Raw genomic sequence first — 22,771 nt, forward strand, 5'->3', positions numbered from 1 at the left:
TTATATTTAACAATTATTAGAACAATTATACACAAAATTGAATTTTGATGAATTTATAAACGAAGCATTCCCCGTCACTATGCTTAATTTTACATTACATTCTTTATTTCCTTTGCTTTTCCCTCAAATTTGATCTTTATTTTCTTTTTACTTCTTTCTGTTCTTATTTTTTGTGCTGATGTATATCGTATAACACGAAAAAAAAAAAATTCAAAAAAAGCATAATTATTTTAACACAAAAAAAAAAAAAACCAAAAAAAAAAAAGTATGCCTGGCGCCCAATTACCCCGTCCCTTCTGTACAGGCAGTATTCGCAAGTTGGATTCCTGAGATCACCGAGCTCATAGGGCATCCATCAAAATATGGAGGCACACTCCGAAAAGAACGGGGAAAAAGGTAAAAAGCAGTTATTAGCACATTTTTTTTTTCTCATTTTCTTTCATTATTATCATTTTTCTGTTCTTTTTTTTCTTTTCTTTTCTTCTTTCTTACAAGGAAAAAAAAAATGTATAGCGAGTGCTGTGTCAACGCTTATTGTTGTACTGCGCTTTACGTTATATGCTTATCATATCAATATTAGCTAGCCAGCAGCATCAGTGTTTGCTTGCGTATTGCTTATGCATTCAATAGCGATATCGTATTAGGCGTATTACTTGTGTGTAGTGAAGTGTTTTAGCTCGTGTGTTTAAGCATCGTATTTTTATTTAACTTTTTTTTTTTTTTTATTATTTTTTTATTATAGTTTATTTATTTAAAAATGTTTTGAGTACATTTTTGATTTTAGACTGTGTCAGTGATTTAACGTGTAGACTTGTGGGCGTGGACTTTCGCACCGGCAAATATGCTTGCTAGGTGAAAAAAAATGAAGCGTCCGTGTATTTCTCATTTATTTATTTAAACTTCAGTTTGATCGAATTAAAACACTGCTACTGTGTCATTTGCTATTTTGTTGTCAAGCCATATACAAGGTGTCCGTCAAACCGAAAGATACCCAGGCCACATCGCCATATGGCAATATCGGCTCATTGTCCTCACGGACTTTATATACCTCTGACAATTCATTCATAAAAAAGCATACATTACAATCATAACAACTGTAAAATCATAATCTAAGTATAAAATCAGTTGCGAGATCACAATCTACGTATACAATCGGAAATCAAGCATATAATCCTATATTCTATACAAAATCTTAATTCGAATATAAAATCATAAAAATCGCATATTGAAATCAATAATAAATCAGATAAAATTCATAATCGATTTCGTCCTCAATTTAAATCGTTCGATTTAATTACAAGGTGTCCCATAAATTTGAACGGATTTGAAAAAATCACGAGAAAAATAAACAAATTGGCGTTCCGTGTTGCAGTTGACACCGTTAGACTTGTGAAAGAAAATTTTTTTTTTTTTTGACACAAAAGAAATTTCTTATAATTCTTGCCGAAAGACGTGTATATTATCTTGATAACGGGTGGCCCACGGGCTTGTTTGTTAAGGGTATTTCTTTTCCATCACCTCGTTGGGAAATTTACCTGTTGTTCATAGCAGAATGCATATTTGGGGTTCTGCTCGCTGTAACGAAACTTTTCCCAAATGGATGCAAACTCACTGTGGTATATCGAAACTTCCACCGACGAAGCCACAGAGACCCAAATAATTCTTAAGGGCATAAATGCGATTCATAAATTGGATAGTCGGGTTCATATTGTGTCTTTTACCGAGGAATTTCCACTGCCGGAAAGAAAGAAGCACTCATCTCTAAATTTCGAGACGGCAGGCTGGTGACATCATGCGTTGCACCAAACTGGCACTTCTTCAACCGAACCACCGCTATTCTGGTCAATGAAAATAGTTCACGTGATAAGAATGCGTGTTCCGCGAGTATGGTTCCGTATAATTTCATGGACTTGGTCAATATTGTGCGTCAGACAATATTGTGCGCGCATCTTTTCATATCTACGGGTAGTCTGCCTGTTCCATGTGAAGCTGGTCTGTCTTATTTTAATATCATTACGTGTTTACCCATTCTAGGCACCTTCGGATGGTAAATACGATCCGCGTGGCAGGCTTTTTAGCAAGCTTACTATCGCGATAATAAAACTCCTCTCGGAGTCTACCGGTGAGTGAAACTATTCTTCGTAATTGCCCGTGCGGCCCGATAGGGTGCCGCTATAGGAAGGGTACCAAATCAGGAATAAGGAAAAACTTATGGAAAAAATAATAAAGGTTTTTCTCTCTTTAAAATTTGAACTACGAATGTATTGGGTAGAGTAATTTGCGGTAGAGAGAATTTTAAGTTTTTAATGCATTCATCCAGCTAGAAACGCTATTACTACTACTACTACTACTATTTCCCCGTACATGCATCTCGCACACATTCCTCTACGGAATCTCTAATGAATCGGTACATGCCGGAACGTGAGTTCTGAGGGTATGTGTGGCCCTAGGTATATGTTGTCAATATGTTGTTGAGTTGCGCTTGTTTCGTGTTCATGCTGCCATCTGTCTTCCATTTTCTGAAGTGAAGATGGAAATGCTTGAGTTTTTCATGTTATGTCAGTATCGTGTTGTGGGCTTGTCTGTTCCCAGCTGGAAACGCTACCAGATAAACATCGAATAAGTTTCACTTCATCTAGTGAAGGAATACAAAACCCTACGTAAAAGTTTAAGGACTAAATATTTCAATGACCCATGTTTCTCAATTACCCAATTTATGGCATATACAAATCTGTAGTTTTTCAGTACTCCGTAAGGTGCGGCCTGCGACGCCGCAGCTGATCGCTAAGTTGGCTTCGAATAGAAAGAAGGTCGTCACCCCATCTAGACTAAAGCAACTTCACCAAATGTGCCTTTTTACTAGTGTCAACATCGCAGTCTTTCAAAGAGACATAATAACGCTTGAAAACGTTATTCAGTTCACATTCACTATTGTCTAGAAAGAATTTGTTCATAAGCTAGTTGTTGATTCCCATCGTCTTTAAGTCTTGATAATAAGCAAGCAATTGATAATTTAGTGCCTTTTGGATTAAATTTTTTTTATCCGCTGCACCAATTGGCGATAGTCCAAACTTCTTTTTTACTGACGAAAATAACCGACTCTTTAACAGGGAACAAACTGCACACCCGGCACGTCAATTTGTTGGTTTTCATTGTTTAAAATCCGTTCAAATTTATGGGTCACCCTGTGTAGTAGCTAATAAGTACATATATATATACTATACATATAACAGGGACTTTAACGGTCACCGAATGTCCTTATTAATTAAAATTATCACTTTAGTCTATTGTTATACCTTGAATTAACATGTCATAAAATGCCGCTTGTAACTTCTGCGGCACTTTTAAGTGTCTTGGCGCATCTAAGAGCAAAGGTCACTGTTTTGCCTCAAAATTATTTTCTCCTAATTAAAAATCAAACCAATTAGCTTTCTTGACATAAAGGACAGAATTTCAAATTGATAATTTTTGTGGAATAAATTTATGTTGTTCTCTTCACTCATTAATTGAAAGGAGTATAATAGCCATGTTATTTGACAACAATTTAATTTGTTATCTTCAAGTGAGGAAATTGAAAATTGGCAATGAAAAAAATTGATTTGAAAAAATTTCTATTTTGATTCTTGATTGCAAGTCATAGTTATAGAGGTTTCATATTTGCCGGTGCGAATGTACTCGTATTAGATTAGTTATTCAATGGAAAATAGTTTCATTGTAGAAAATTGCGTGGATATCGGAACATGATCAACACATGCGAAAATTACTGATTTTTTTTCAACGAAAATTCTTTATTAATAATCTATAGAAAAACCTGTTTAATGATACATGGTTATTATTGTATTTCATTAAATTTAATTATTTTTAACACGCTAAAATCATATTTCGAAGAAACAAAATTTAATCTCAGACTATGAAATGAGTTTAGAAAATAAATTATACTTCTCTTCTGGATGATAATTTCCAAAACCTATTTATGCGTGATTCATAACGAAGAGTAATCTAATAATGTATAACAAAATACTATTTTACATAATTTTTCTGATTAAAAAAGATAAATATTGTCTAATCATTGATGTTTTCTCACATGAAAGCATTAAACTAAATTGATAGACGAATTTCACTTCTTGATGTTCCACTCAAATAAAATTTTGTGTAAAAATTTAAGGCGCACCAACAGTTAAAGCAATCTTGATATAAAAACCACATGTTTTAGATTTTTCTTTTAATTTGCCAGTGCTACCTATCTCAACTGAATTATATGAGAGATAGTGGAACTTATACGAGAATATAGTATTTTTGGCCTTGGAAACCCGAGTTGGATTCGAACACGCAAAACGATGCCATCATCAAAGTCACCTTTAGTAAAACAACCGATTCCCGACTTACGTACTTGAGTTACGATTTACGCAGTCTCTTTACGAACTATATAGACCTTGACGATATTTGGGAGAACTGTATTAACTAAAAACCTGCATCCTTTCTTTCTATTTCTGATCCCAAATTATAGAGAAATGGAGCCAAAATTGTAGAGATTTCGACTTATGAAAAATGATCGAAATGGAATTGGCTTTATTATCTTTCATTATTAAGTCACTAAGGCAATTGAATAAATTCTTACCTAAAAACTGAAAGACGGTACTAACATAGACTGTAATGAATATATATTAATCAAGAACTTAAATGTGTATAAATAATATTATCAATCACACAAACTCATTACGAAAATCAATAACTGATTCCAAAAATTATGGTCCGAAAAATAGTAAGATAGGTTTTATTTTAAATTTTAATTACAAAAAATAGTTGCGTCCTTGTTCATGTAAGCGAACATAATTAACGGATGTGAACCAAAATAATGAGTTAAAATGAAAAAAAAGAGCGAGAAGAAATTGAAATTTTCTTCCGATTTTCACTGGAAAAAAAATATTTCTTTCTCTTCCCGAAATTATTTCCCCAAAGACGAGAAATAGCTGAAATGGAAATATTTAATAACTTCATTGCAAAGCATTAATAATAATCTTTTCATTATTTATTCATCTGTAATATACGATTCGTTTTCTAGTGACTACCTATATATCGAAGATAAATATAAGAGAATTTTCTATTAAATTATTCATTAAATGAAAGAAAGTAATTTTTTTGTCAGACTGGGTTCGATTTAACAATAGAAATATATCTTTTTATTTTTTTATTCAATATATCAATACAAACAATAATATAAAAATTTTTAATTATAAGCACTTTTTAAAGGAATCGATTAATACTAACATTTCAGAATCGTATATTCAAATCCTTATTTGAAGAGTAATTTATTTAAACCGAATAACTTAATTTCATCATTAATTTTATTTATTGTACAGAAATAATACATTTTGAAAATCAAATTATGTTAAAATATCGGCGACACATTAATACTATAAAAATTTTTGCGTCCAACTGCATTGGAATTTTGGTTTGTCCTGCGTAATAAAAATTTAAATACAGGGTGTCCCTGAACTCATGGGCCAAACTTTAAGGGAGAGTAAAATGCAAGTAAAGAAACATTTTTTGTACAGCGATGTGCAGTCGAAAATGAAAGGTGTTGGGGGGAAAATACGCGAAATGCTGAAGAAATAGGAAAAACTTTTCATTTACGTTAATAATTACAGTACTCATTATACTCAAATGTGCCACTACCAACATCGATACAGTCCTGGCAGCTTCTAGCAAGTGATTGGCTAAGATGCTGCGTGTGTTTCACGAACAGTTCCAGCAGCTACTGAAAGTTTTGCAATGAGGTCCTCATCAAAGTTTTTCCGCCAAAACTTTTCATTTCCGACTCCACATTGCTATACAAAAAATGCTTCTTTAGGTGTATTTCACCCATAAGTTCCATGAGTTCAGGGACGCCCTGTATTCTAATATAAACCGCTGGAAGGCATTATGTGTACTAATGTTTTCCATTAGAATGTGTTTTCTCAAAACTGGTTTTTTTTTTCAAATAAGGAATATTTTTCTAACACCACTTATTCAAATGCCTTGAAACTTTGTGTATCTCTCAGCACTCATGCTTCAACGAGAGCATTCCACATTATAATGATTAAAAAAAATTATGGGACAAAACACAGGTAAATTTTGGTGATTTTTGAAAAAGTTGCATATTGTTGAAGGTAAAATTCGAGATAACCAGCAACTATGATTCCAGAAGCTCTTGTTAAATTGTGTCAAAATATCTCCACAGAATTTAGGGAAAAATTGAAGGCCCAAAGAGAATAAAAAACTTTTAAATGTTCTTTAAAAACGGGGAATTTTTCCCCTAGGGAACCATGGAAAGCCAAGATTGTGCACCAGCTCTTCTTAATTACCTGATAAAAAAAAAGCTGTAATTTAAAAATTTAAAGATCAAAATTTAAATGAAATAAGCAATAATTATCGAAAATAACACGACAATTATGTCATTTAAAAAATTTTCATATGTTTTAAAACGCATCAAAATGTAAATTGGAAGGTGATTTTTTACATTTTTAGAAATTAAACAATTTTTCATGACGAAATCTTAATGGAAGTTTCTACTTCAAAAAAAATGAAATTACATTTTACTTCAGAAAGTTATTTCACATATCTAGAACTATCGAAGGAGTTTGACAATTCACGCGAAATTCCGTTCACGCCCTCATTAACTATCTCATTTTATGAACTTAAAGATTAGTTTGTCGAATATCTAGTCACGCGATCGGCGTCCGTGCAACTCATTAATAAACCTTCGTCGCTCTCGTTTTACGAAACTAATAATTTTAATAGTCGTCTTTATCACATTAGCAGGAAAAGATTTCGGTTTTCCAAGTCGGAATAACATTGGAAGTACATTACGGCCCTTCTTTATTTTCGGCAATAATTTCAGAAAACAGTGTATATATTTTTTTTTCGATGTCCATAACTCTTTTTATTTGGGCCCTGCGCTATTATTTTAGGCATATAGTGGTTTGTGGTCATATCAACTACGACTCGGTATCTTATTTTCTAAAAGATTTTCTACACGAAGACAGAGAAGATGTTGATGTTGAAGTGGTCTTCCTTCACAGGTGAAAATATTCATTTCTTATCTTATATTTATCCAGATCTGCGCTAGAATATCTGTCGTAACTACTCTAAAAATATAAATAAAAATTAATTTAAAATATTACAACATTTGAAAAAAATGTCAGTTTAAGTTTGAGTTTCATCTACTATTTTGAAGATCAAAAGAACTTTTATAAGATGAAAAAACTAATTTATTATTACATTTTTTTAAATTACAAGGAATTAACCATGATAAAAACCATGGACTCAAAACCATGATAAAATTTTTCTCTTTAATTTTCAGTCATTTTTATTAATTATTTTTTTTTTATATCCGGTAACCTAACTACATTTTCTTTTTAAATATAAAATGGGCCAAGCCGTAATTCCTTGTAATATTTGCATTAGCTTAATCACAGCAGATATTGTTAGCAAAAAATCGTATTCTTTAGAAAATTAAAATAATAATAATAATCAATCTATATTCAACTATGCTATAGAGAGAAATGATAAATTCAAAATATATATATTATTTTTAAGTACGTCAATGTAATTTCAGAATATGTTGGTATTCTCTTGTATGCACACTGTTATGTATAGGTATGTGAGAAATAGTATATTATAGCAAAAACAATGAAAATAAAGCAGGATGTATTTCTACTCATTTAAAATGATTAATTAGTATCGGTAGAAGTGTTTTGCTTAGACTTTTGAATTGTAAAATAATTCATTTTCATTGAAATATATTTCTAATGTACACAAAATGCAGCGAATCGTTATTTTCACTTCAAGCATTTTGATTTGTTTATAAATTTTCGAGGCAAATATTTTTTCTATTTTTATAAAGTTTTACAGTTCTAAAAAAATTTAAATTCAAATTTTCTTTTGAATCGATAATGATCAGTCTAGAAAATTTCAAATTATTCTTCTTTCGTGTAATCGGAGAACTCTTCTTTATTTTCATTTTTATACCTTAATTTATACAATGGCTTAAAATTTTCAAAATTCGCAATTATACATTTTTTTATGCTGAATTTCTTTATATTTTTAGAAAACCTCCAGATCTGGAACTGGAAGGCCTTTTCAAAAGGCATTTCACTACAGTCGAATTCTTTCAAGGAACAGTTATGAATCCTGTGGATTTACAACGTGTGAAGGTTAAAAATAAATTTTATAAATAACTTTATGATTTTCATGCAAATTTCATTCGTAGCATTAGCGAAAAATGCAATTTACATCCTTAATGATTTTACTTCTTTTCATCTCAAGATTCCTGAAAAGATTTAAAAATATCGGAAACAAATCACTACGCGTTAAAACTTCATATATGACCATCGGAAGTAGTGACGAAATCTGAAAAAAAAAATGCTTCGTGGAAATTATTTGCTTTACATATCGTTACTCCAAACTGATCACATCAAGATTTAAGGAAAGATTTCCTGAATTTTTGAATACGTTATCATATTCAAAATAGGTCATTAGTTAATTTTCGGCGTTATTTGACAATATTTGGGTGATCTCTAATGCATCCTTGGTACTAATTACTAAGTGACTTTTGATTTTAAGAAATAGCTTTCAAGCTTGAAATTCCGTAGTTATTAGAAATGAAATTTTTTTAACTATATTATTGACTTTATTATAATTTGTCATAGTGCTTTGGACTCTCTCTCTCTTTCTATTTTTGAATATTAAAAAATTTAAAAATCAAATCAGTGAACTTAGATTTTTTTCACTAATCGATCTAAAATACCACAAATTTGACAAATTAGAAAAGTTTTAGTTTTTACAATCTTTTATAAACTTCTGAATTTTGTACATTTAAAATTTTAGAATTTATATCTCTAGCATTTAAATCAGGCAATTTAAAGTTTCAAAAAAAAAAATTCAAATTTCTTAATTTTTATTTCTTTAAAATTTTAGAATTAATAAAGATTTTAAGTTTTCAAAATTTTAAGTCAAAATTCCATTAAGTCCAACTAATTCCATTCAAGTTTCAGAGATTTTAAAAATTTTAGAATTTCTCTGAATTGTGAAAATTTTATCATTTTTAACTTTTAGGCTTCGCATTGTTTTTAAATTACCAATATATATTTCCTGAGTTTAAGAAATTAAAAAAAATATTAGAATTTTCAGTATTTTTTTAAAACTTCTGAATTTTTATTTATTTTTTTAATTTTTTAAATAATACAAGTTCTAAAGTTTTGTTTTTATATATTTTAATTCCTGGATGTAGTTTAATTCAGATTGCATTTTTTTTTCAATTTAAAAAATCATATTTATAAATTTTGTGATATCTTTTAAAGTTTTTTTTTTTAAAGTATTAATTTTTTAAATTTTTATCAAAAAGAAGTATGAAGTTTCAGTGTTTTCTTTTCAATTGTTTCTTGAATCTTTATTTTAAACCGAAATCTTTGAACAAAAAATTGCAAATATCCAGGATTTACAAACCTTTATGAAATATATCGCACTCAATTTTTACAAAATAAATAAAAATCTTATTGAAAACATAGCAATGATTCAACATGGAACTATTCAATCCAAATGTATCTGAGACTATTCCCTGATGATAGCGGAGGAAATAATCGCATTAGCAGTAGAATGAAGTGACTCGAATGAAAGCCTGATAGAGATGCCAATAAACCACGCCAAATCCAATATATACCAATGTTCATACATGTTCAGAATATAATCATATCCGTAATATCAAATGCATGATAGGTTCGGAAGCTGACTACGGATTTCCCAATCATTGGTAGTTTGTCGCATATTCAATACCGACACCTAATTGCTAGATCCTTATCGATCTCCAAACTAACACCAGCAGGGCATGTCCATGTCCATAATAGAATATACTCCCGGAAAGATTTGTATTAAATGTTTGTTGATGCGTGAATCTCCACGCTATAATTTGTATGAATTGCGCATGGTGATCAGTCGAAATCATTTTGCAATGTAAATACTGCCGTATATAATGCAATATTGTTTTCTCTCAGAAATTCAGACATTACCGCTTACAGAAATGATCGTCTTGGTGTGTGTCATTTGCATCTTCAAGCAACACGGGCATGCATCAAAACTTATTATACTGATCCACGCCTGAATTAAATTCTAATGGGAACGATATATTGGATCAGTCACATAAATTCAGCTCGCCTTCAGCTAGAAAGCTAATAAGCTATATCACACACACACACAAAGGCAATATGCTGGAGTAATGCGACCATAATTAGATCTCATTTTCGCGTATATTTCATAATTAAAACCATTATTTTTGAAACTCCGATAAATCCAGTTTTCAAATAAAATATACCTTCATGAATTACTATCCATTAGACAGACACTCGTGGCTGAAATTAAGGACACTTACGTTGGCTCAATTATTGCATGAAACAATATAGATGTGGCTTCTCGTTATATTTCCCACGATTTCTACGCAGGTCCAACAAGCAGATGCGTGTCTGGTATTGGCAAATAAATACTGTCAAGATCCAGACGCTGAAGATGCTGCGAATATTATGAGGGTCATCTCCATAAAGAACTTTTCTGATGACATCAGGGTTATCATACAGCTTATGCAGTACCACAATAAGGTAAGCGGGTTAAGAAATTCCTTTCAATTCACCTCGATTTAGACGGCGTCGTGTAAACAAACATCGGCCGTCAAAACATCGCCAGATATATTTTTTAAATCTATTTTATATATTTTTCGTCTCAAATCAAATTTATTAATTCTTGCACATACAGAGAATTAAAATTAATTATGCAAAAACATATTTACCATCCATAGGCTATGTTGTACAGATAGACGATCGAAAACATACATGATAATTATGGAATAAAATAAAGAGATACAAATTTAACAGAAACATTTAAAACAATTCACACATACGACACTATGAACGTGTCAAATAAAAAGTTGAATGATAAAAATAAACAAAGAAAACACAAACACAAAAAAAATTCTTAATGTACGACTAGAAAAATGTAAAATAAACCAAACATTAAATAAAAAATATATAGAAATTTTTTTAATCTATTTTAATTATTTTTTCATCTACGAGTTTCAATTATTTTTAATCTATTTCATTGTTTTAAAATCTTTCATTAGGCTATGTTTTTGTCAGAACATTATTTTCACAAGCAGTGTTGTGCAGTAGAATCAATTTAGCTCACAGTTTTATAGATAACTAGCTATAATACCCGGCGCTGCCCGGGTTTTCTTTAATGAGGCTTTTTGGATCACGTGATATCTCCCTCTTTCTTTGAGGGACATACAAACCGTGTCTAAGTAAACCAATAAGGCGACTTCATGAAATGAACAAATCTAGATTTAAAGAAACATAGAAACGAACATGTTTTTTTCCTTTTTTAAGGGGCGCTAGGTATTTCGATCCCCGTCCCGAACTTCAAGTTATCTATTTCTGTCTGTTTCTGCTTCCAAAAATGCTTAATTAAATTTGTGGAATTTCTTCGATGTACTTTACGGACCCAAAATTGATTTTAAAACAACCTAAACTGTATCCATTTATGCAGTTGAATATTAAAAGACAATACGGAGAAAATATTCATGCTTGAGAAGATATAAATAAAAAGTTGAAATCAATGTTATACATTGCATGAATATCCAACTCGAAAGTAGGTCCGGCTAAGTACTTCATATTTAATCTCCTGGGCTTCATATCTCTAAGCGAACTGAATATTTCAAAAATCGAGTATTCAATACAATTTTTAAAATTATTGATGGGGCGGAAAATCCCACTAATTTCCGCATTTCTACAGTAAAATCGACAATTTTAGCACTGATTTCTATGAGGATCACCCTTTTCCTGACCCTCAAAGCAATGCGGATGATGATTATGACGTCCGAGTCAAAAACCTCATTACTGGGGGTATTGAAAATGTGGCCAACTATTATACATATACGTACAGCATTGAAGAAGTGACAAATCATTGTAAAGGCATATACACGTCTTAAACGCATTGCTAGGGAATCACGGTAACCAAAGTAAACGTTCGGAAAGTGATTGTTGAGGCCCAAAAATCATTGTTGCCCGACAGTTTTTTGCCCATTTGGGGCACTTGCCCTGCTCTGACGAAATTTTAAAGTAGCCTATCGTTCAAGTCGGGTCTCATTTGGTATATATGCAAAATTTGGCGACGATCGATATAAAATTGTAGATTTGTATAGAGAACATACATACACACAGACAGAAAATCAATTTTATATACAGGGTGATTATAAAATAACTATCCCGACATATGGTCCCCTAACTATCATACCATTCACAGAAACTGAATGAAATTTTGGCATAAGGTATTTTGATGTATGCGCTCCAAAAAGGTTTGGAAAACAACAGTGTCACTCTAACAGTTACGGTTACAGTGAGAAAATTTCGACTTGGCAACACCAAGTTTTTTGTATTGGAATGTGATCTCCATTGTGAAAAACCCTAAATAGCGTTCGAACGGCAACTGTAGCATGAAAATCACCGGCGGTAGATAGGCTAAAAGTGAGGACAACCAATAAGGACAGAGAAGCAGCATAAAATAAAGCATTTTATTGTGTTTCACAAATTTTCCACATGACCTTGTGGAGGACTAATCAGGCTGGGATCGAAGAAACGGTGTGACGAATGAAACGAACATTAATGCTCTGGTGCACGGCAAAGTCCTTTTTACTTTTTCCTTGACTAGCTCCGGGGATTTTCGTGCTACAGGTGCCATTCTAACGCTATTTAGTGTTTTTCAGTATGGAGATCGCATCCCAATACAAAAAACTTGGTGTTGCCATTTGATATTTTCGAAATTTTCTCACTGTAACCGTAACTGTTAGAGTGACACTGTTGTTTTCCATATCATTCTTGAGCGCATACCTCAAAATACCTTATGCCAAAATTTCATTCAGTTTCTGTGAATGGTATGATAGTTAGGGACCCATATGTCGGGATAGTTTTTTTATAATCACCCCGTATATAGATATGATAGGCTATGGTCAACATTTATTGTAGGCCTGCCTGGAAAAAAATCAGTTCAATTCTTTTTGTCGATAGAGGATGCTCTAAAGCAGTTTAGGAGGAATGATTGGACCTGAAATATTCTTCAGTCTCATCCGTGTCTGAAACGTTCGTAAAACTTAAGCCGGTGATCCGTGGCTGAAATAAAACAAGTTCGCCGGTGGTTGCCTATTCACCAGCGTGAACATCACAATGGAAACCTTATGTAAGCGCCAGTAACGGAAAAATTCAGACATGAGCTTTTAATCGTAGTACCTGCATTTTATAGGACTCTGGTTAGAATATTTCTATTCATTTGCTTTTATGCAGCAATTATGCCTTCTATCGAAAAAATTTGAATTGTGGTGACGCGAGTGCTGGTGGATGTCTCGTTATTTTGGAAACATACTAAGTCATTTAATAGAAGAAATAAAAGAGAGAGAGGTGTTTTTAGTACATGTTCGGTCGACAGTTGGAGCCAGACTGAACTCCAATACAAGAAGACACTAGATAATGCCTAGCTAGTGGATGGCATAAAAAAAAACCATTAAAAATGTAAAAATTGCACAATACAAGGAGCGCCACAGAATTATTATTATTATTTTACTACTACTACTACTAAAAAATATCCCCGTTTGTGAGAATAGAGTTTTCACAAAACGCGTTCAAATGTACCAACTCCATCAATTTCTATGAACTTTTAAATTATTTACGAACTTATGGGATACTCCATATCAATGTTTCCCAACCTTTTTGTTGTTGCGAAGCGCCCCCCCCCCCCGTACTGAACACAAATGCTCAGCGGACCCCTTGTAATAGAGAGGTCAACGCTCCGCGGATCCCCAGACAACCTATTTTGACACCACTCTCCCATGAAATGCAAATGTATTGTTGTTGTTTTTTATAATTTGCATATCATAAAAATTGAACAAATTACAATTTCATAGCACCAAAGGTGTCATTCATTGCAATAATAGTAAATGAAAATCATCCCGCTGACCCCTTACAAAGTACTCACAGACCCCCAGGGATCCGTCGGCCACAAGTTCGCCAAAGTAACAAAGTTGCCAAAGTGATTTTATACTGTATATTCAATATCTCGATAAATATTACATTTAGAAATATGAAATTTTTTGCAAATAACATTCCAGAACGATATCACGTGTGATCTTAGCACACGGAGACTGTATAAAAGGTTTTATATTTTTTTATATGCATATACAACCCTTCAAACAAAATTTTGAGATTTTAAGTAACCACGTTATTTGAAAACATTTTATAATTGTAAGTGCGTTTCTCTAAAGTCCACAATTGCAGATATATATGCTGTGCAAGCAATTTGGGACAGCCTGTATAGTGCTGGCATGAATTTATTATACTATGGTTTCCCATAGAAATGCTTTTTTTCTCAAAGTTAAATAGTATAAAACTATTTACAGAAATTGAAGGAGAAACAAAAATTAGGTTGCTATAAATAAAAATTTTGAATTTCCCCCTCCCCCAACCGAGTTCGCTGCAGTTTTCCCTCGCCAAAGAGCTCTAAATAGGAACCCCAGTTTCAGCACCAAACGATCTTTTACTTGCTTTTCGATACTTTCCACTGACATTCTCCGACCTTTTCAGCTAACAAGGAATTACAGAGATTGCTAGAATCCACACTAGAATAATAAACGATTACCACAAGCTGGTTTCGTATCCCACATTTATTGTAGCCCTATCCTACACAAATACGGGTTTCTTAGCACTGTGGTATCAAATGCTTCAGGGAGAGAATTTTTTATTGAAATTATTTCGTACAATTTTATGGCATGAAATATGAGCAAATGTTGGTGGCGATTTTTTTTTTTGAAAAAGTTGCATGTTTTTGAAAATAATGTTCCAAAAATAAATTCCCAACAAATAAAATCCGAAAAGCTCTCGTTAAATTGTACGAAGCCAGTTACAAAATTTAAGAAAAAAAATTTGGTGCTTAAAACGAATAAAATATTTTTGAATGATTCTTAAAGTGAGTTTTCCCCATAGTAAAGCATGGGAAGCCAAATTAATGAGCCGACCTCCCTTTAAGGGGCTTTTGCTGCAGTTTTCCCACTGGTTCCCTCTTCAAAAACATCTGAATAGAAACACTTCGATTAGAACCAAACGATCTTTCACATACTTTTCGATACTTTCCACTAACATTCTCCGACATTTTTTGGCCTACAAGGAATTACAGAGATCGCTTGAACCCATACTAGAATAATATACGATTACTCAACTAGTTTCGTATCACACAACAAATGGTTTCGTATGAAACCTTAGAAAACTAAAGAAACGTGCGAAAGATACAACAGCAAACCAATACTAATCGTTCTTAACCAAGAAAAACGATGCCCGAAACAAGAGATTTCCATTTGCACTTTCGATTCTACTTTTTCGTTTTTCTCAACACTCGAATCTCGTGATATCTCGTTCCCAAGTGATACATATTTTTCTTTTCTTAAGCCTAAAAATATAAGCCGAAGACGACTCCCGGTCACATACGCATATATACTTTATGTGCAAAAAGTAAGAAGTAAATTTCTGAAGCGAGAAATCTCTGGCACGTTTCCTCTTCCCTCTTTTACGTATGTCTGGAATTTTGTATCCAATTTTCGTGAGTCTAGATTTTGCTATTTTCTCTTTTATATTACTTTTTCACTAAGAAAAGAAATCTTCTCTTTCCCTACATTTTATATTTTACATTTTACTATTTATTTTCTTTTGAGAGAAAGTATTTTTATGGCGTCTTGTTCCGTCACAAGGAAGTGTTGAAATAAAGTGAGTACATATTTTTTTCGGAGGACGAAATAAAATAAAAAAATAAGGAAAAATGTCGGAAATAGCAAAAATATATATTACGATGGAAATGTATATATAGTTTTTATCTATTCTCTCAGATAAAAGCTTGGATGACAGACATAAATGCACTTTACAATTTCATTTCAATCTCATAGAATTTTCTTACAATTTTTCTCGCACATGTATAAATGTATTTCCAATTGAATATAATTGGAGACATTTCGATTTAAAGATAATGGAAACGTCTAAAAGAAGCATTGCAAAAATCGTCTTTTGAAAAAAAAATAATTCAAAGAAAATAATAAAATACCTATTAAATGAATATTTCCGCATTTCTCGGGGAATAGGGAATTTTAAATTACAGGTCAGTTATTTTAAACTTATTTCAAAAGAAATGCATTCAGTATTATTCTTATTCATGTGTAATCTTTATTTGTTTCTTAACATGAATGCAATAAAAAAATTATGTTTTTGAAAATTTAATGGAAAATTTTAATATTTACATTAAATATTTTATTTTGTAGAAGTTTTATAGTTATGAATGAATTAAAAAAAAGTTGACGAGAAATATTATTTGGTAAAGTATAAATGAAATATGATCAAATACAGATCAATTTGATTCAGTCTTAATTAAAATGCACAAATAGATTAATAAAAAAACAGGGGTTCATGTATTAAAATAATTAAACTAGAGAAAAAAAGTGCGTAAGATTTGTTTGAATACATATTCAATAATGTCGTCCTTTTTCTACCTTAAAAACACATTCATTAGCAAAACTAAGTTAATGTCTCCAAAATTAGCATCCAAATAAATGAAAAAGTGCAACGGTGAAAATTTGGATCCCTCATCAAATTTATTAAAGAATTTTAATAACAAGTATTTTTGTTAGCCAAAACAAAGAACATGTAATTAAAGCTAATATATATAATGAAGTAGAAAGCATAAAAAATTTAATATGAATATGCACACACTCTATCTCTCTATATATATATAAATAATAAATTTGCAAGAATGTGACACAAAAAAAGACATTCTTTTGGCATATTTTCAATTTACTTTTGTAAATTTAATAAGCGCGGCTGTAAGTAAACTCAAGAAATTCAATTAAAAGTGACAGAAAATATCTTTAAGTGCATTTTTTTTTCCTTTAACATTCCCTGGAAAGTTCGATAAATTACATATAAGATCAAAGAAATTTCCTAAATAAATCAAGAGCACTAGGGCGAATGAAAAACGTCTCAGTGTATTCGTTTATTATGACAAGCCCAAGAGGTCTCTCGAAAAGCTTTGACATAATTACTCTGAAGATTATTTCGAAAGAGCGAATTTTTAGTTTCATAGCCACACATTCTTTCCAAGTTCGAGTCCAAAACTGCTCCGGAAAAGAATTCGAGAAATTTCTTTTTAAAAAAGGAAATCGATTCTAAACGTGGAATAACTTTGACTAAATCATCTGATAACTATTTACATTCTTTTCGGAAAGTACTTTTTTCTTCCCCGGGAAGTTCTCATAAATATTCTCTTGAAGTTTAAAGAAAAACAAATGTTATTTCGAATATTTCTGCTCTGGAGATATATAATTGCTCTGTCAAATTGAAAGATGAATGTTATTGAATGAGGATATGAAAATGGGTTATTAGCGTACTTTCAAAATGGATATTATTAGGTACTGAATTCTTTTCACTATAACGTTGGAGTGACTATAAAAATATATTTTTGATGTGTTTTCTTGATGAAATATTGATAATGCTGTGAAACCTCGCTGTAACGACATTCTACAGACCAAGACAAAATGTCGTCGTTATATCGAGAGGCAACCTTATCATCATGTGCTCTCAAATTTATGCTGCTTCTTTTCTAAATTGGCGTTGACTATGGAATTTACCACCAGAAAATGACGTGGTTTAGTATTTATTCGAAAAAAAATTTTTAATTGATCGGTTGATTCAACAAATTTAGATGTATTGCCCCTGTAAAGAGGTTTATTGCAATTTGGTGGCCATTCAAGAAATGGCAATACCGCGAATTTCGTAATTTTCGATGATCGAACACATACTGATACTATCAGACGTCCTCGGAAGAACTGAAACATGTGACAAGTTTAAAAATATTTCAGCGAAATTTAAAAAAATATCGTTGTAACGGTTTGAGAATCTCCTCAAAAAATATCGTTATAGAGGAGTTTATCGTACTAAAGGATGTCGTTGTATCGAGAGAATTTTACCATTAGATATAAGCGATTCCAAACAAGATTTATAACAGATATCATTGTATATCATTCATCATATAAACATATCGTTATATCGAGTATCGTTGTAGTGAGGTTTTATTGTAAAGATTTGATCTCCACGTGTTTCCAAGAGATCCGTCAGATCTGTCCAGTGAATTTGTTAGTATTCATTCATACCCGAACCGGGATTCAAACCCAGAGTTGCGTAGTCGAAGGCTACCTCGCTAACCACTCTATTACTACTGCTTAACTGTTTAACTGTGCATATACCTTTTGCATAATTCCTCTATGGAATTTCTAACGAATCGATACATGGAATTATCCACGAACTATGGAATATCTCACGAACGTGTTGCGTGATTGTAAGTTTGTGCATGACTCAAACGTATTCGTAAAATTATTCTCACGAAGAGCGATTTTTTTCGGTAAAGAAGAAAACATTATTTCAAATTTTTGTTAATAGAGGACGCAGCACGACAGCAAATGACTGGAAATATGCAAATTAGTCTCCTATGAAATATGAAGGATGTATGATTAACAGCTCACGTCTGAATTTCCCTGTTGCTGGTTTTCATTGTGATGAGGACATTTAAAGGATAAAGCACCATTGTGAATTTTTTTTAGATCAGTCACGAATCGCCGTCTGAAGCTTAACGAATGTTACGGACACAGAAGAGGTTGAAGAAAGACCTTCAGCTCCAGAGTTTTGTGGTTCGCTTTCGTAAAGTGCCCTCTATCAACAGGAACTTAAACATTTTTTTTCGGTATCATAGCAGTTGATTCTGATTTCATGAATTTTAAACTATTTGCGGATTTATGGGATATCCTGCACTTATAATTATGTATATTATTGCAATTGTGTGAATAAAAATACACTGAATATGTAATTTTAATAAAAGGAAAAAGTATTAAATAAGTATCTAGAATAACAAATTTTAACCTTAATTGACTCGCAAAGCCTTTTCTGGTAAAACAGGTTCTTGTGAGTACTAGCACGGCCTATGTCTCATCAACCGTCCGTCGTAGAGGTATGATTCCAATTTAAAAAATGCTGAGAAGGCGTTCTAAAATTACCCTGTACCAGTTTTGACAATGAAAATATAGTGTGTAACAAAATAAAAAACAATCTAAATTTTTATACCGTTCCCCCGTTCTCTAACTTCCAATTCCATATTTCTAAGTAGCAACAGTAGTACAATATTCAACTAAGTAGTACAATATTCACAGAGATATATCAGAAAAACGGACGAAATTTGGGAAAGAACAGCGTTAAATGCGGGTAAAACGGCTTTTTCTCATTTACAGGGTAATTGTTTAACGCCTATTGAGCATTTTTTAAATTGGACGGACGGTTGATGAGATAAAGGCCGTGCTAGCACTCACAAGGACTCCCTGTATAATTTCCATGGCAGAGCTTCGTAGGCCTATTTTTAATTTAGTCATCAAAGTTACTTGATTTATTTTTATTATTTAAAAATATTTGTACTTTTTCTTTGAAATTTACTGGTTTTCTTCCAGCTGCCGTGGAGCTGGAAACCGCTGGTCTAGAAGTAAAAATTACAGTTAACTCTCGTTAATTCGGCACGTATCAGTTCAATGTGTGTCGGATTAACTGGAAGTTAATTGAAAAAGCCCATTAAAATAATATAAACTTTTGCACGTTTTCTTGTTCTATGATCGCAGAAAACCCGCTTAAAACTGAGGGATTATCGAGAGCTCTCCTCTACCTCCTCCTACTCTATTAGCACATTCTTATGTATGCCAATTAAAAGTTGTTTATGAGGTTTTCTTCTATAAATAGGCTTATCTATTGAACATACCAAGCTGGAACTGGAAAAACGGTGATGACGTCATATGCTTAGCTGAACTCAAGCTGGGTTTCATAGCACAGAGCTGCCTAGCGCCTGGATTTTCAACGATGGTCGCAAATTTGTTCGCTATGCGTTCGTATAAAACGGTAAGTTTTATATCTCTAATTTTTGAAGAAATTCATTTATTTTCTCTCAAATGTACAAGATTCAAGGAAAGGTCAGACTCCCTTAAACAGTGATATCTTGGATAACGAATGCCTCAGCTGACAAAGATTTCTTTCGACGTTTTTCTGCCTCGGCTAACGAGCATTTTAGTTGATATGGATGTATGCGCTAACCTAAAACAACCACGTCGTGAGCTAAAATGCTGTGCCTGTCCAAATTAATCCAATAAGTAATTCTAACTCGAGCCAGAATAATTTATTTCCATCTTGGAATCGCTTTCCAGATACACCTCTGTTTCGCGTTCAGCAAGATTTTTAGCCATTTAAAGTGAAATGAATGATTCAGAAGAATATACATTTAAAAAAAAAAAGACCTCAGACTTGAATGGCTTCAGTGGATACAATAAGACGCTTAGTACCAAACTGAACAGTCTGGACATTCTAAGAACTTATATCTCCCATCTGCATGCGTGAGAAAGAAGAACGAGCTAATTGCAGTAAACCTCGTTAAGTCGTCACTCACGTTGTCGAGAAATTATGACGGCTTAAGCGGAATGACGACTTACGTGAAGTGCCGTCAGTTTCAGTGTGCAAATCAAAGCAAATAATTCTAAAGTGATATAAAATTCGTTAAAATATGAATTTAAATTATGAATATAAAATTTATTGATTACAAAAACAACTGAATTTTTAACTTTCTTGTGGTTTTAGTATTTTACTTATATAGTAAAACACACTTTTACACTTATCAGAAAATCATGCTACAAACACAAGGTAAACTCAAACACGGGGGTCAGCGGTATCTGGGCAGGGCAAAGCAAACACTATAAGGCTTCAACTTGGAAAAAAAATATCTGCTTTTATAACAAATATATTTCGTTTAAATTTGAAGCCTCAAATTAGTTGGGTCCATGTGGGGGGAAATCGGGTTTAGCTGCGAACAGTTCCTAAATTTTTTAGAACTTTTGTTTTTTTTAGTCGCAAATGAACTTCCTCAGCGTAACTTACTTTACTAGAGCTGTTCCGTTTTGGTACATAGGGCTTTTAAGGTCACTTTTGAACTTATGGCAACGCTGTTATCAAGGCTGTTATGATGGCTCGTTCTAAAGGGAGCCATCTGTGTTCCTCTCCTTCAAACTTTTCTAGTGACAAGTTCGAAATTCGCGACGATTAAAAGTGGGTTTAATAACATTGTTATCAATGAAAGCTGGACGAGACCGAAGAAAAATGACGACTTAACCAGAGTGACGACTTGTTAGGGAGACGAGTTAACGAGGTTTTACTGCTTACCACATAGCAAACCACCTCGCACACTTTTTTTGTCACAATGAATCAAAAACCCGACTGCATGGTGTTAAATAAAAGATATATTTAGTATCGCATGTTCCTATAACTTCTGCTTCACCCCAGTCTGAAGTTGTAGATCTCAGGCGTCGGTTAGCATCTGTATTTTTTTATTGTGCTTCTCAATGTTTTATGAAACTTATCTTCAAAATTTGGGCCGTTCCTGGAACGAATTAAACACTTTTCTATAGAAACCTATGGAAAATCGAGTTTCGGATAACAAACATGATTCATGAACGAATTAACTTCGTTGGCCGAGGTATCACTGTATTCAAAAAAGTAGGATTGCATAACCCCAACCCCCCTCTCCTTACTAAATAAAGTAACACCTCCTCCTCTTTCTCCTAATTCTAAATAAAGTGTAAATTAGCATAGCACGATAAGTTATGGTGTCGCAGGGAATTTTTCTCTAATAGGGTTGTTAATAAATGGAATACCTTACCCCCGGAGGCAGTTAATTGTACATTTTATCATGTGTATATATTGTATATATTTTATAATTTTAGTTTTTAATTGGGTTGCTGCTGTATATCCATATTTGTTATGGGCATCTTCTTCTCAGCCACCTCGTTGGGAATTTTGCCTGTTGTGGCGTTGTATTTGGATAAGTTTTTAAACAGATCAGTTTGCGGGCCCGGTAGCTGACCATCTAGCCCAGTGTTTCCCAAAGTGGGCAATATCGCCCCCGGTGGGCGATTGAATGGGTCCAGGGGAGTGATAGAAACAATGGGTATAACATAGGATCCTGTGGGTTCGCTTGAGTGGGGGGAGGCGATGAGAGAACAAAATTTCTGAAGAAGGGGACGATGTGTGTGAAACAAAAAGTTTGGGAAACTATGGTCTAGCCCGTAGACTGAAAAGGTTGTGCACCCCTGCTCTAAAGAAGAAAGGGGCCCCGACTATGATTAATAATGTGAGAAAAGTATTATAATAGATGATACAGTCGATGCTCGTCATAACGACCATTGCGACCGTTCAGTCATAATGACTGGTTGTACGATAAGCCTCAAACTTTTTCCTTATTCATCCCCCCGCCATGTTATATTCGATTTTCATTTTTTTAAAACGATCTACAAAACCATTGATTAAGTTTTATTGAGCCACCGATAAAGCATTCGAACTCACTTCTGCCACGCCTTTTTATTGCAAAGAATTGTACACAATGGGTGTTTTTTTTTTGTTTGCCAAAGTTGTGTTTGACCTTGACTCTTGCAATTGGAGAATTCAGTACGTAGATAGGTGCACGTAATTAACTATAACAATTTTATTATTTTCTAACTTGATGCGTTTTCATTGAAACTTCCTACATCATAACGAAACGTATAATAATACGTATATACACTCGAATCCCATTTTAACGAATACCATTATAG

The 22,771-nt window shown here is 32.8% G+C and overlaps 1 protein-coding gene across 1 annotated transcript in view; it reads left to right on the plus strand.

Moving 5' to 3' along the window:
* LOC149064675 (calcium-activated potassium channel slowpoke-like) overlaps window positions 1-22,771 on the plus strand; it is a 245,649-nt gene that overhangs the window by 159,858 nt on the left and 63,020 nt on the right. The window contains exons 9-12 of the mRNA XM_089255428.1: window positions 6,951-7,061; window positions 8,090-8,195; window positions 10,476-10,628; window positions 19,881-20,036. Coding sequence (XP_089111554.1) covers window positions 6,951-7,061; window positions 8,090-8,195; window positions 10,476-10,628; window positions 19,881-20,036 — 526 coding nt within the window. The remainder of the gene's footprint in view (window positions 1-6,950; window positions 7,062-8,089; window positions 8,196-10,475; window positions 10,629-19,880; window positions 20,037-22,771) is intronic.

Source organism: Pholcus phalangioides, unplaced genomic scaffold, assembly GCF_987345545.1.
Source record: "Pholcus phalangioides strain wild (caught in Gottingen) unplaced genomic scaffold, Ppha-v1.0 ptg000042l_1, whole genome shotgun sequence".
In the NCBI taxonomy this organism is placed as follows: Eukaryota; Metazoa; Arthropoda; class Arachnida; order Araneae; family Pholcidae; genus Pholcus; species Pholcus phalangioides.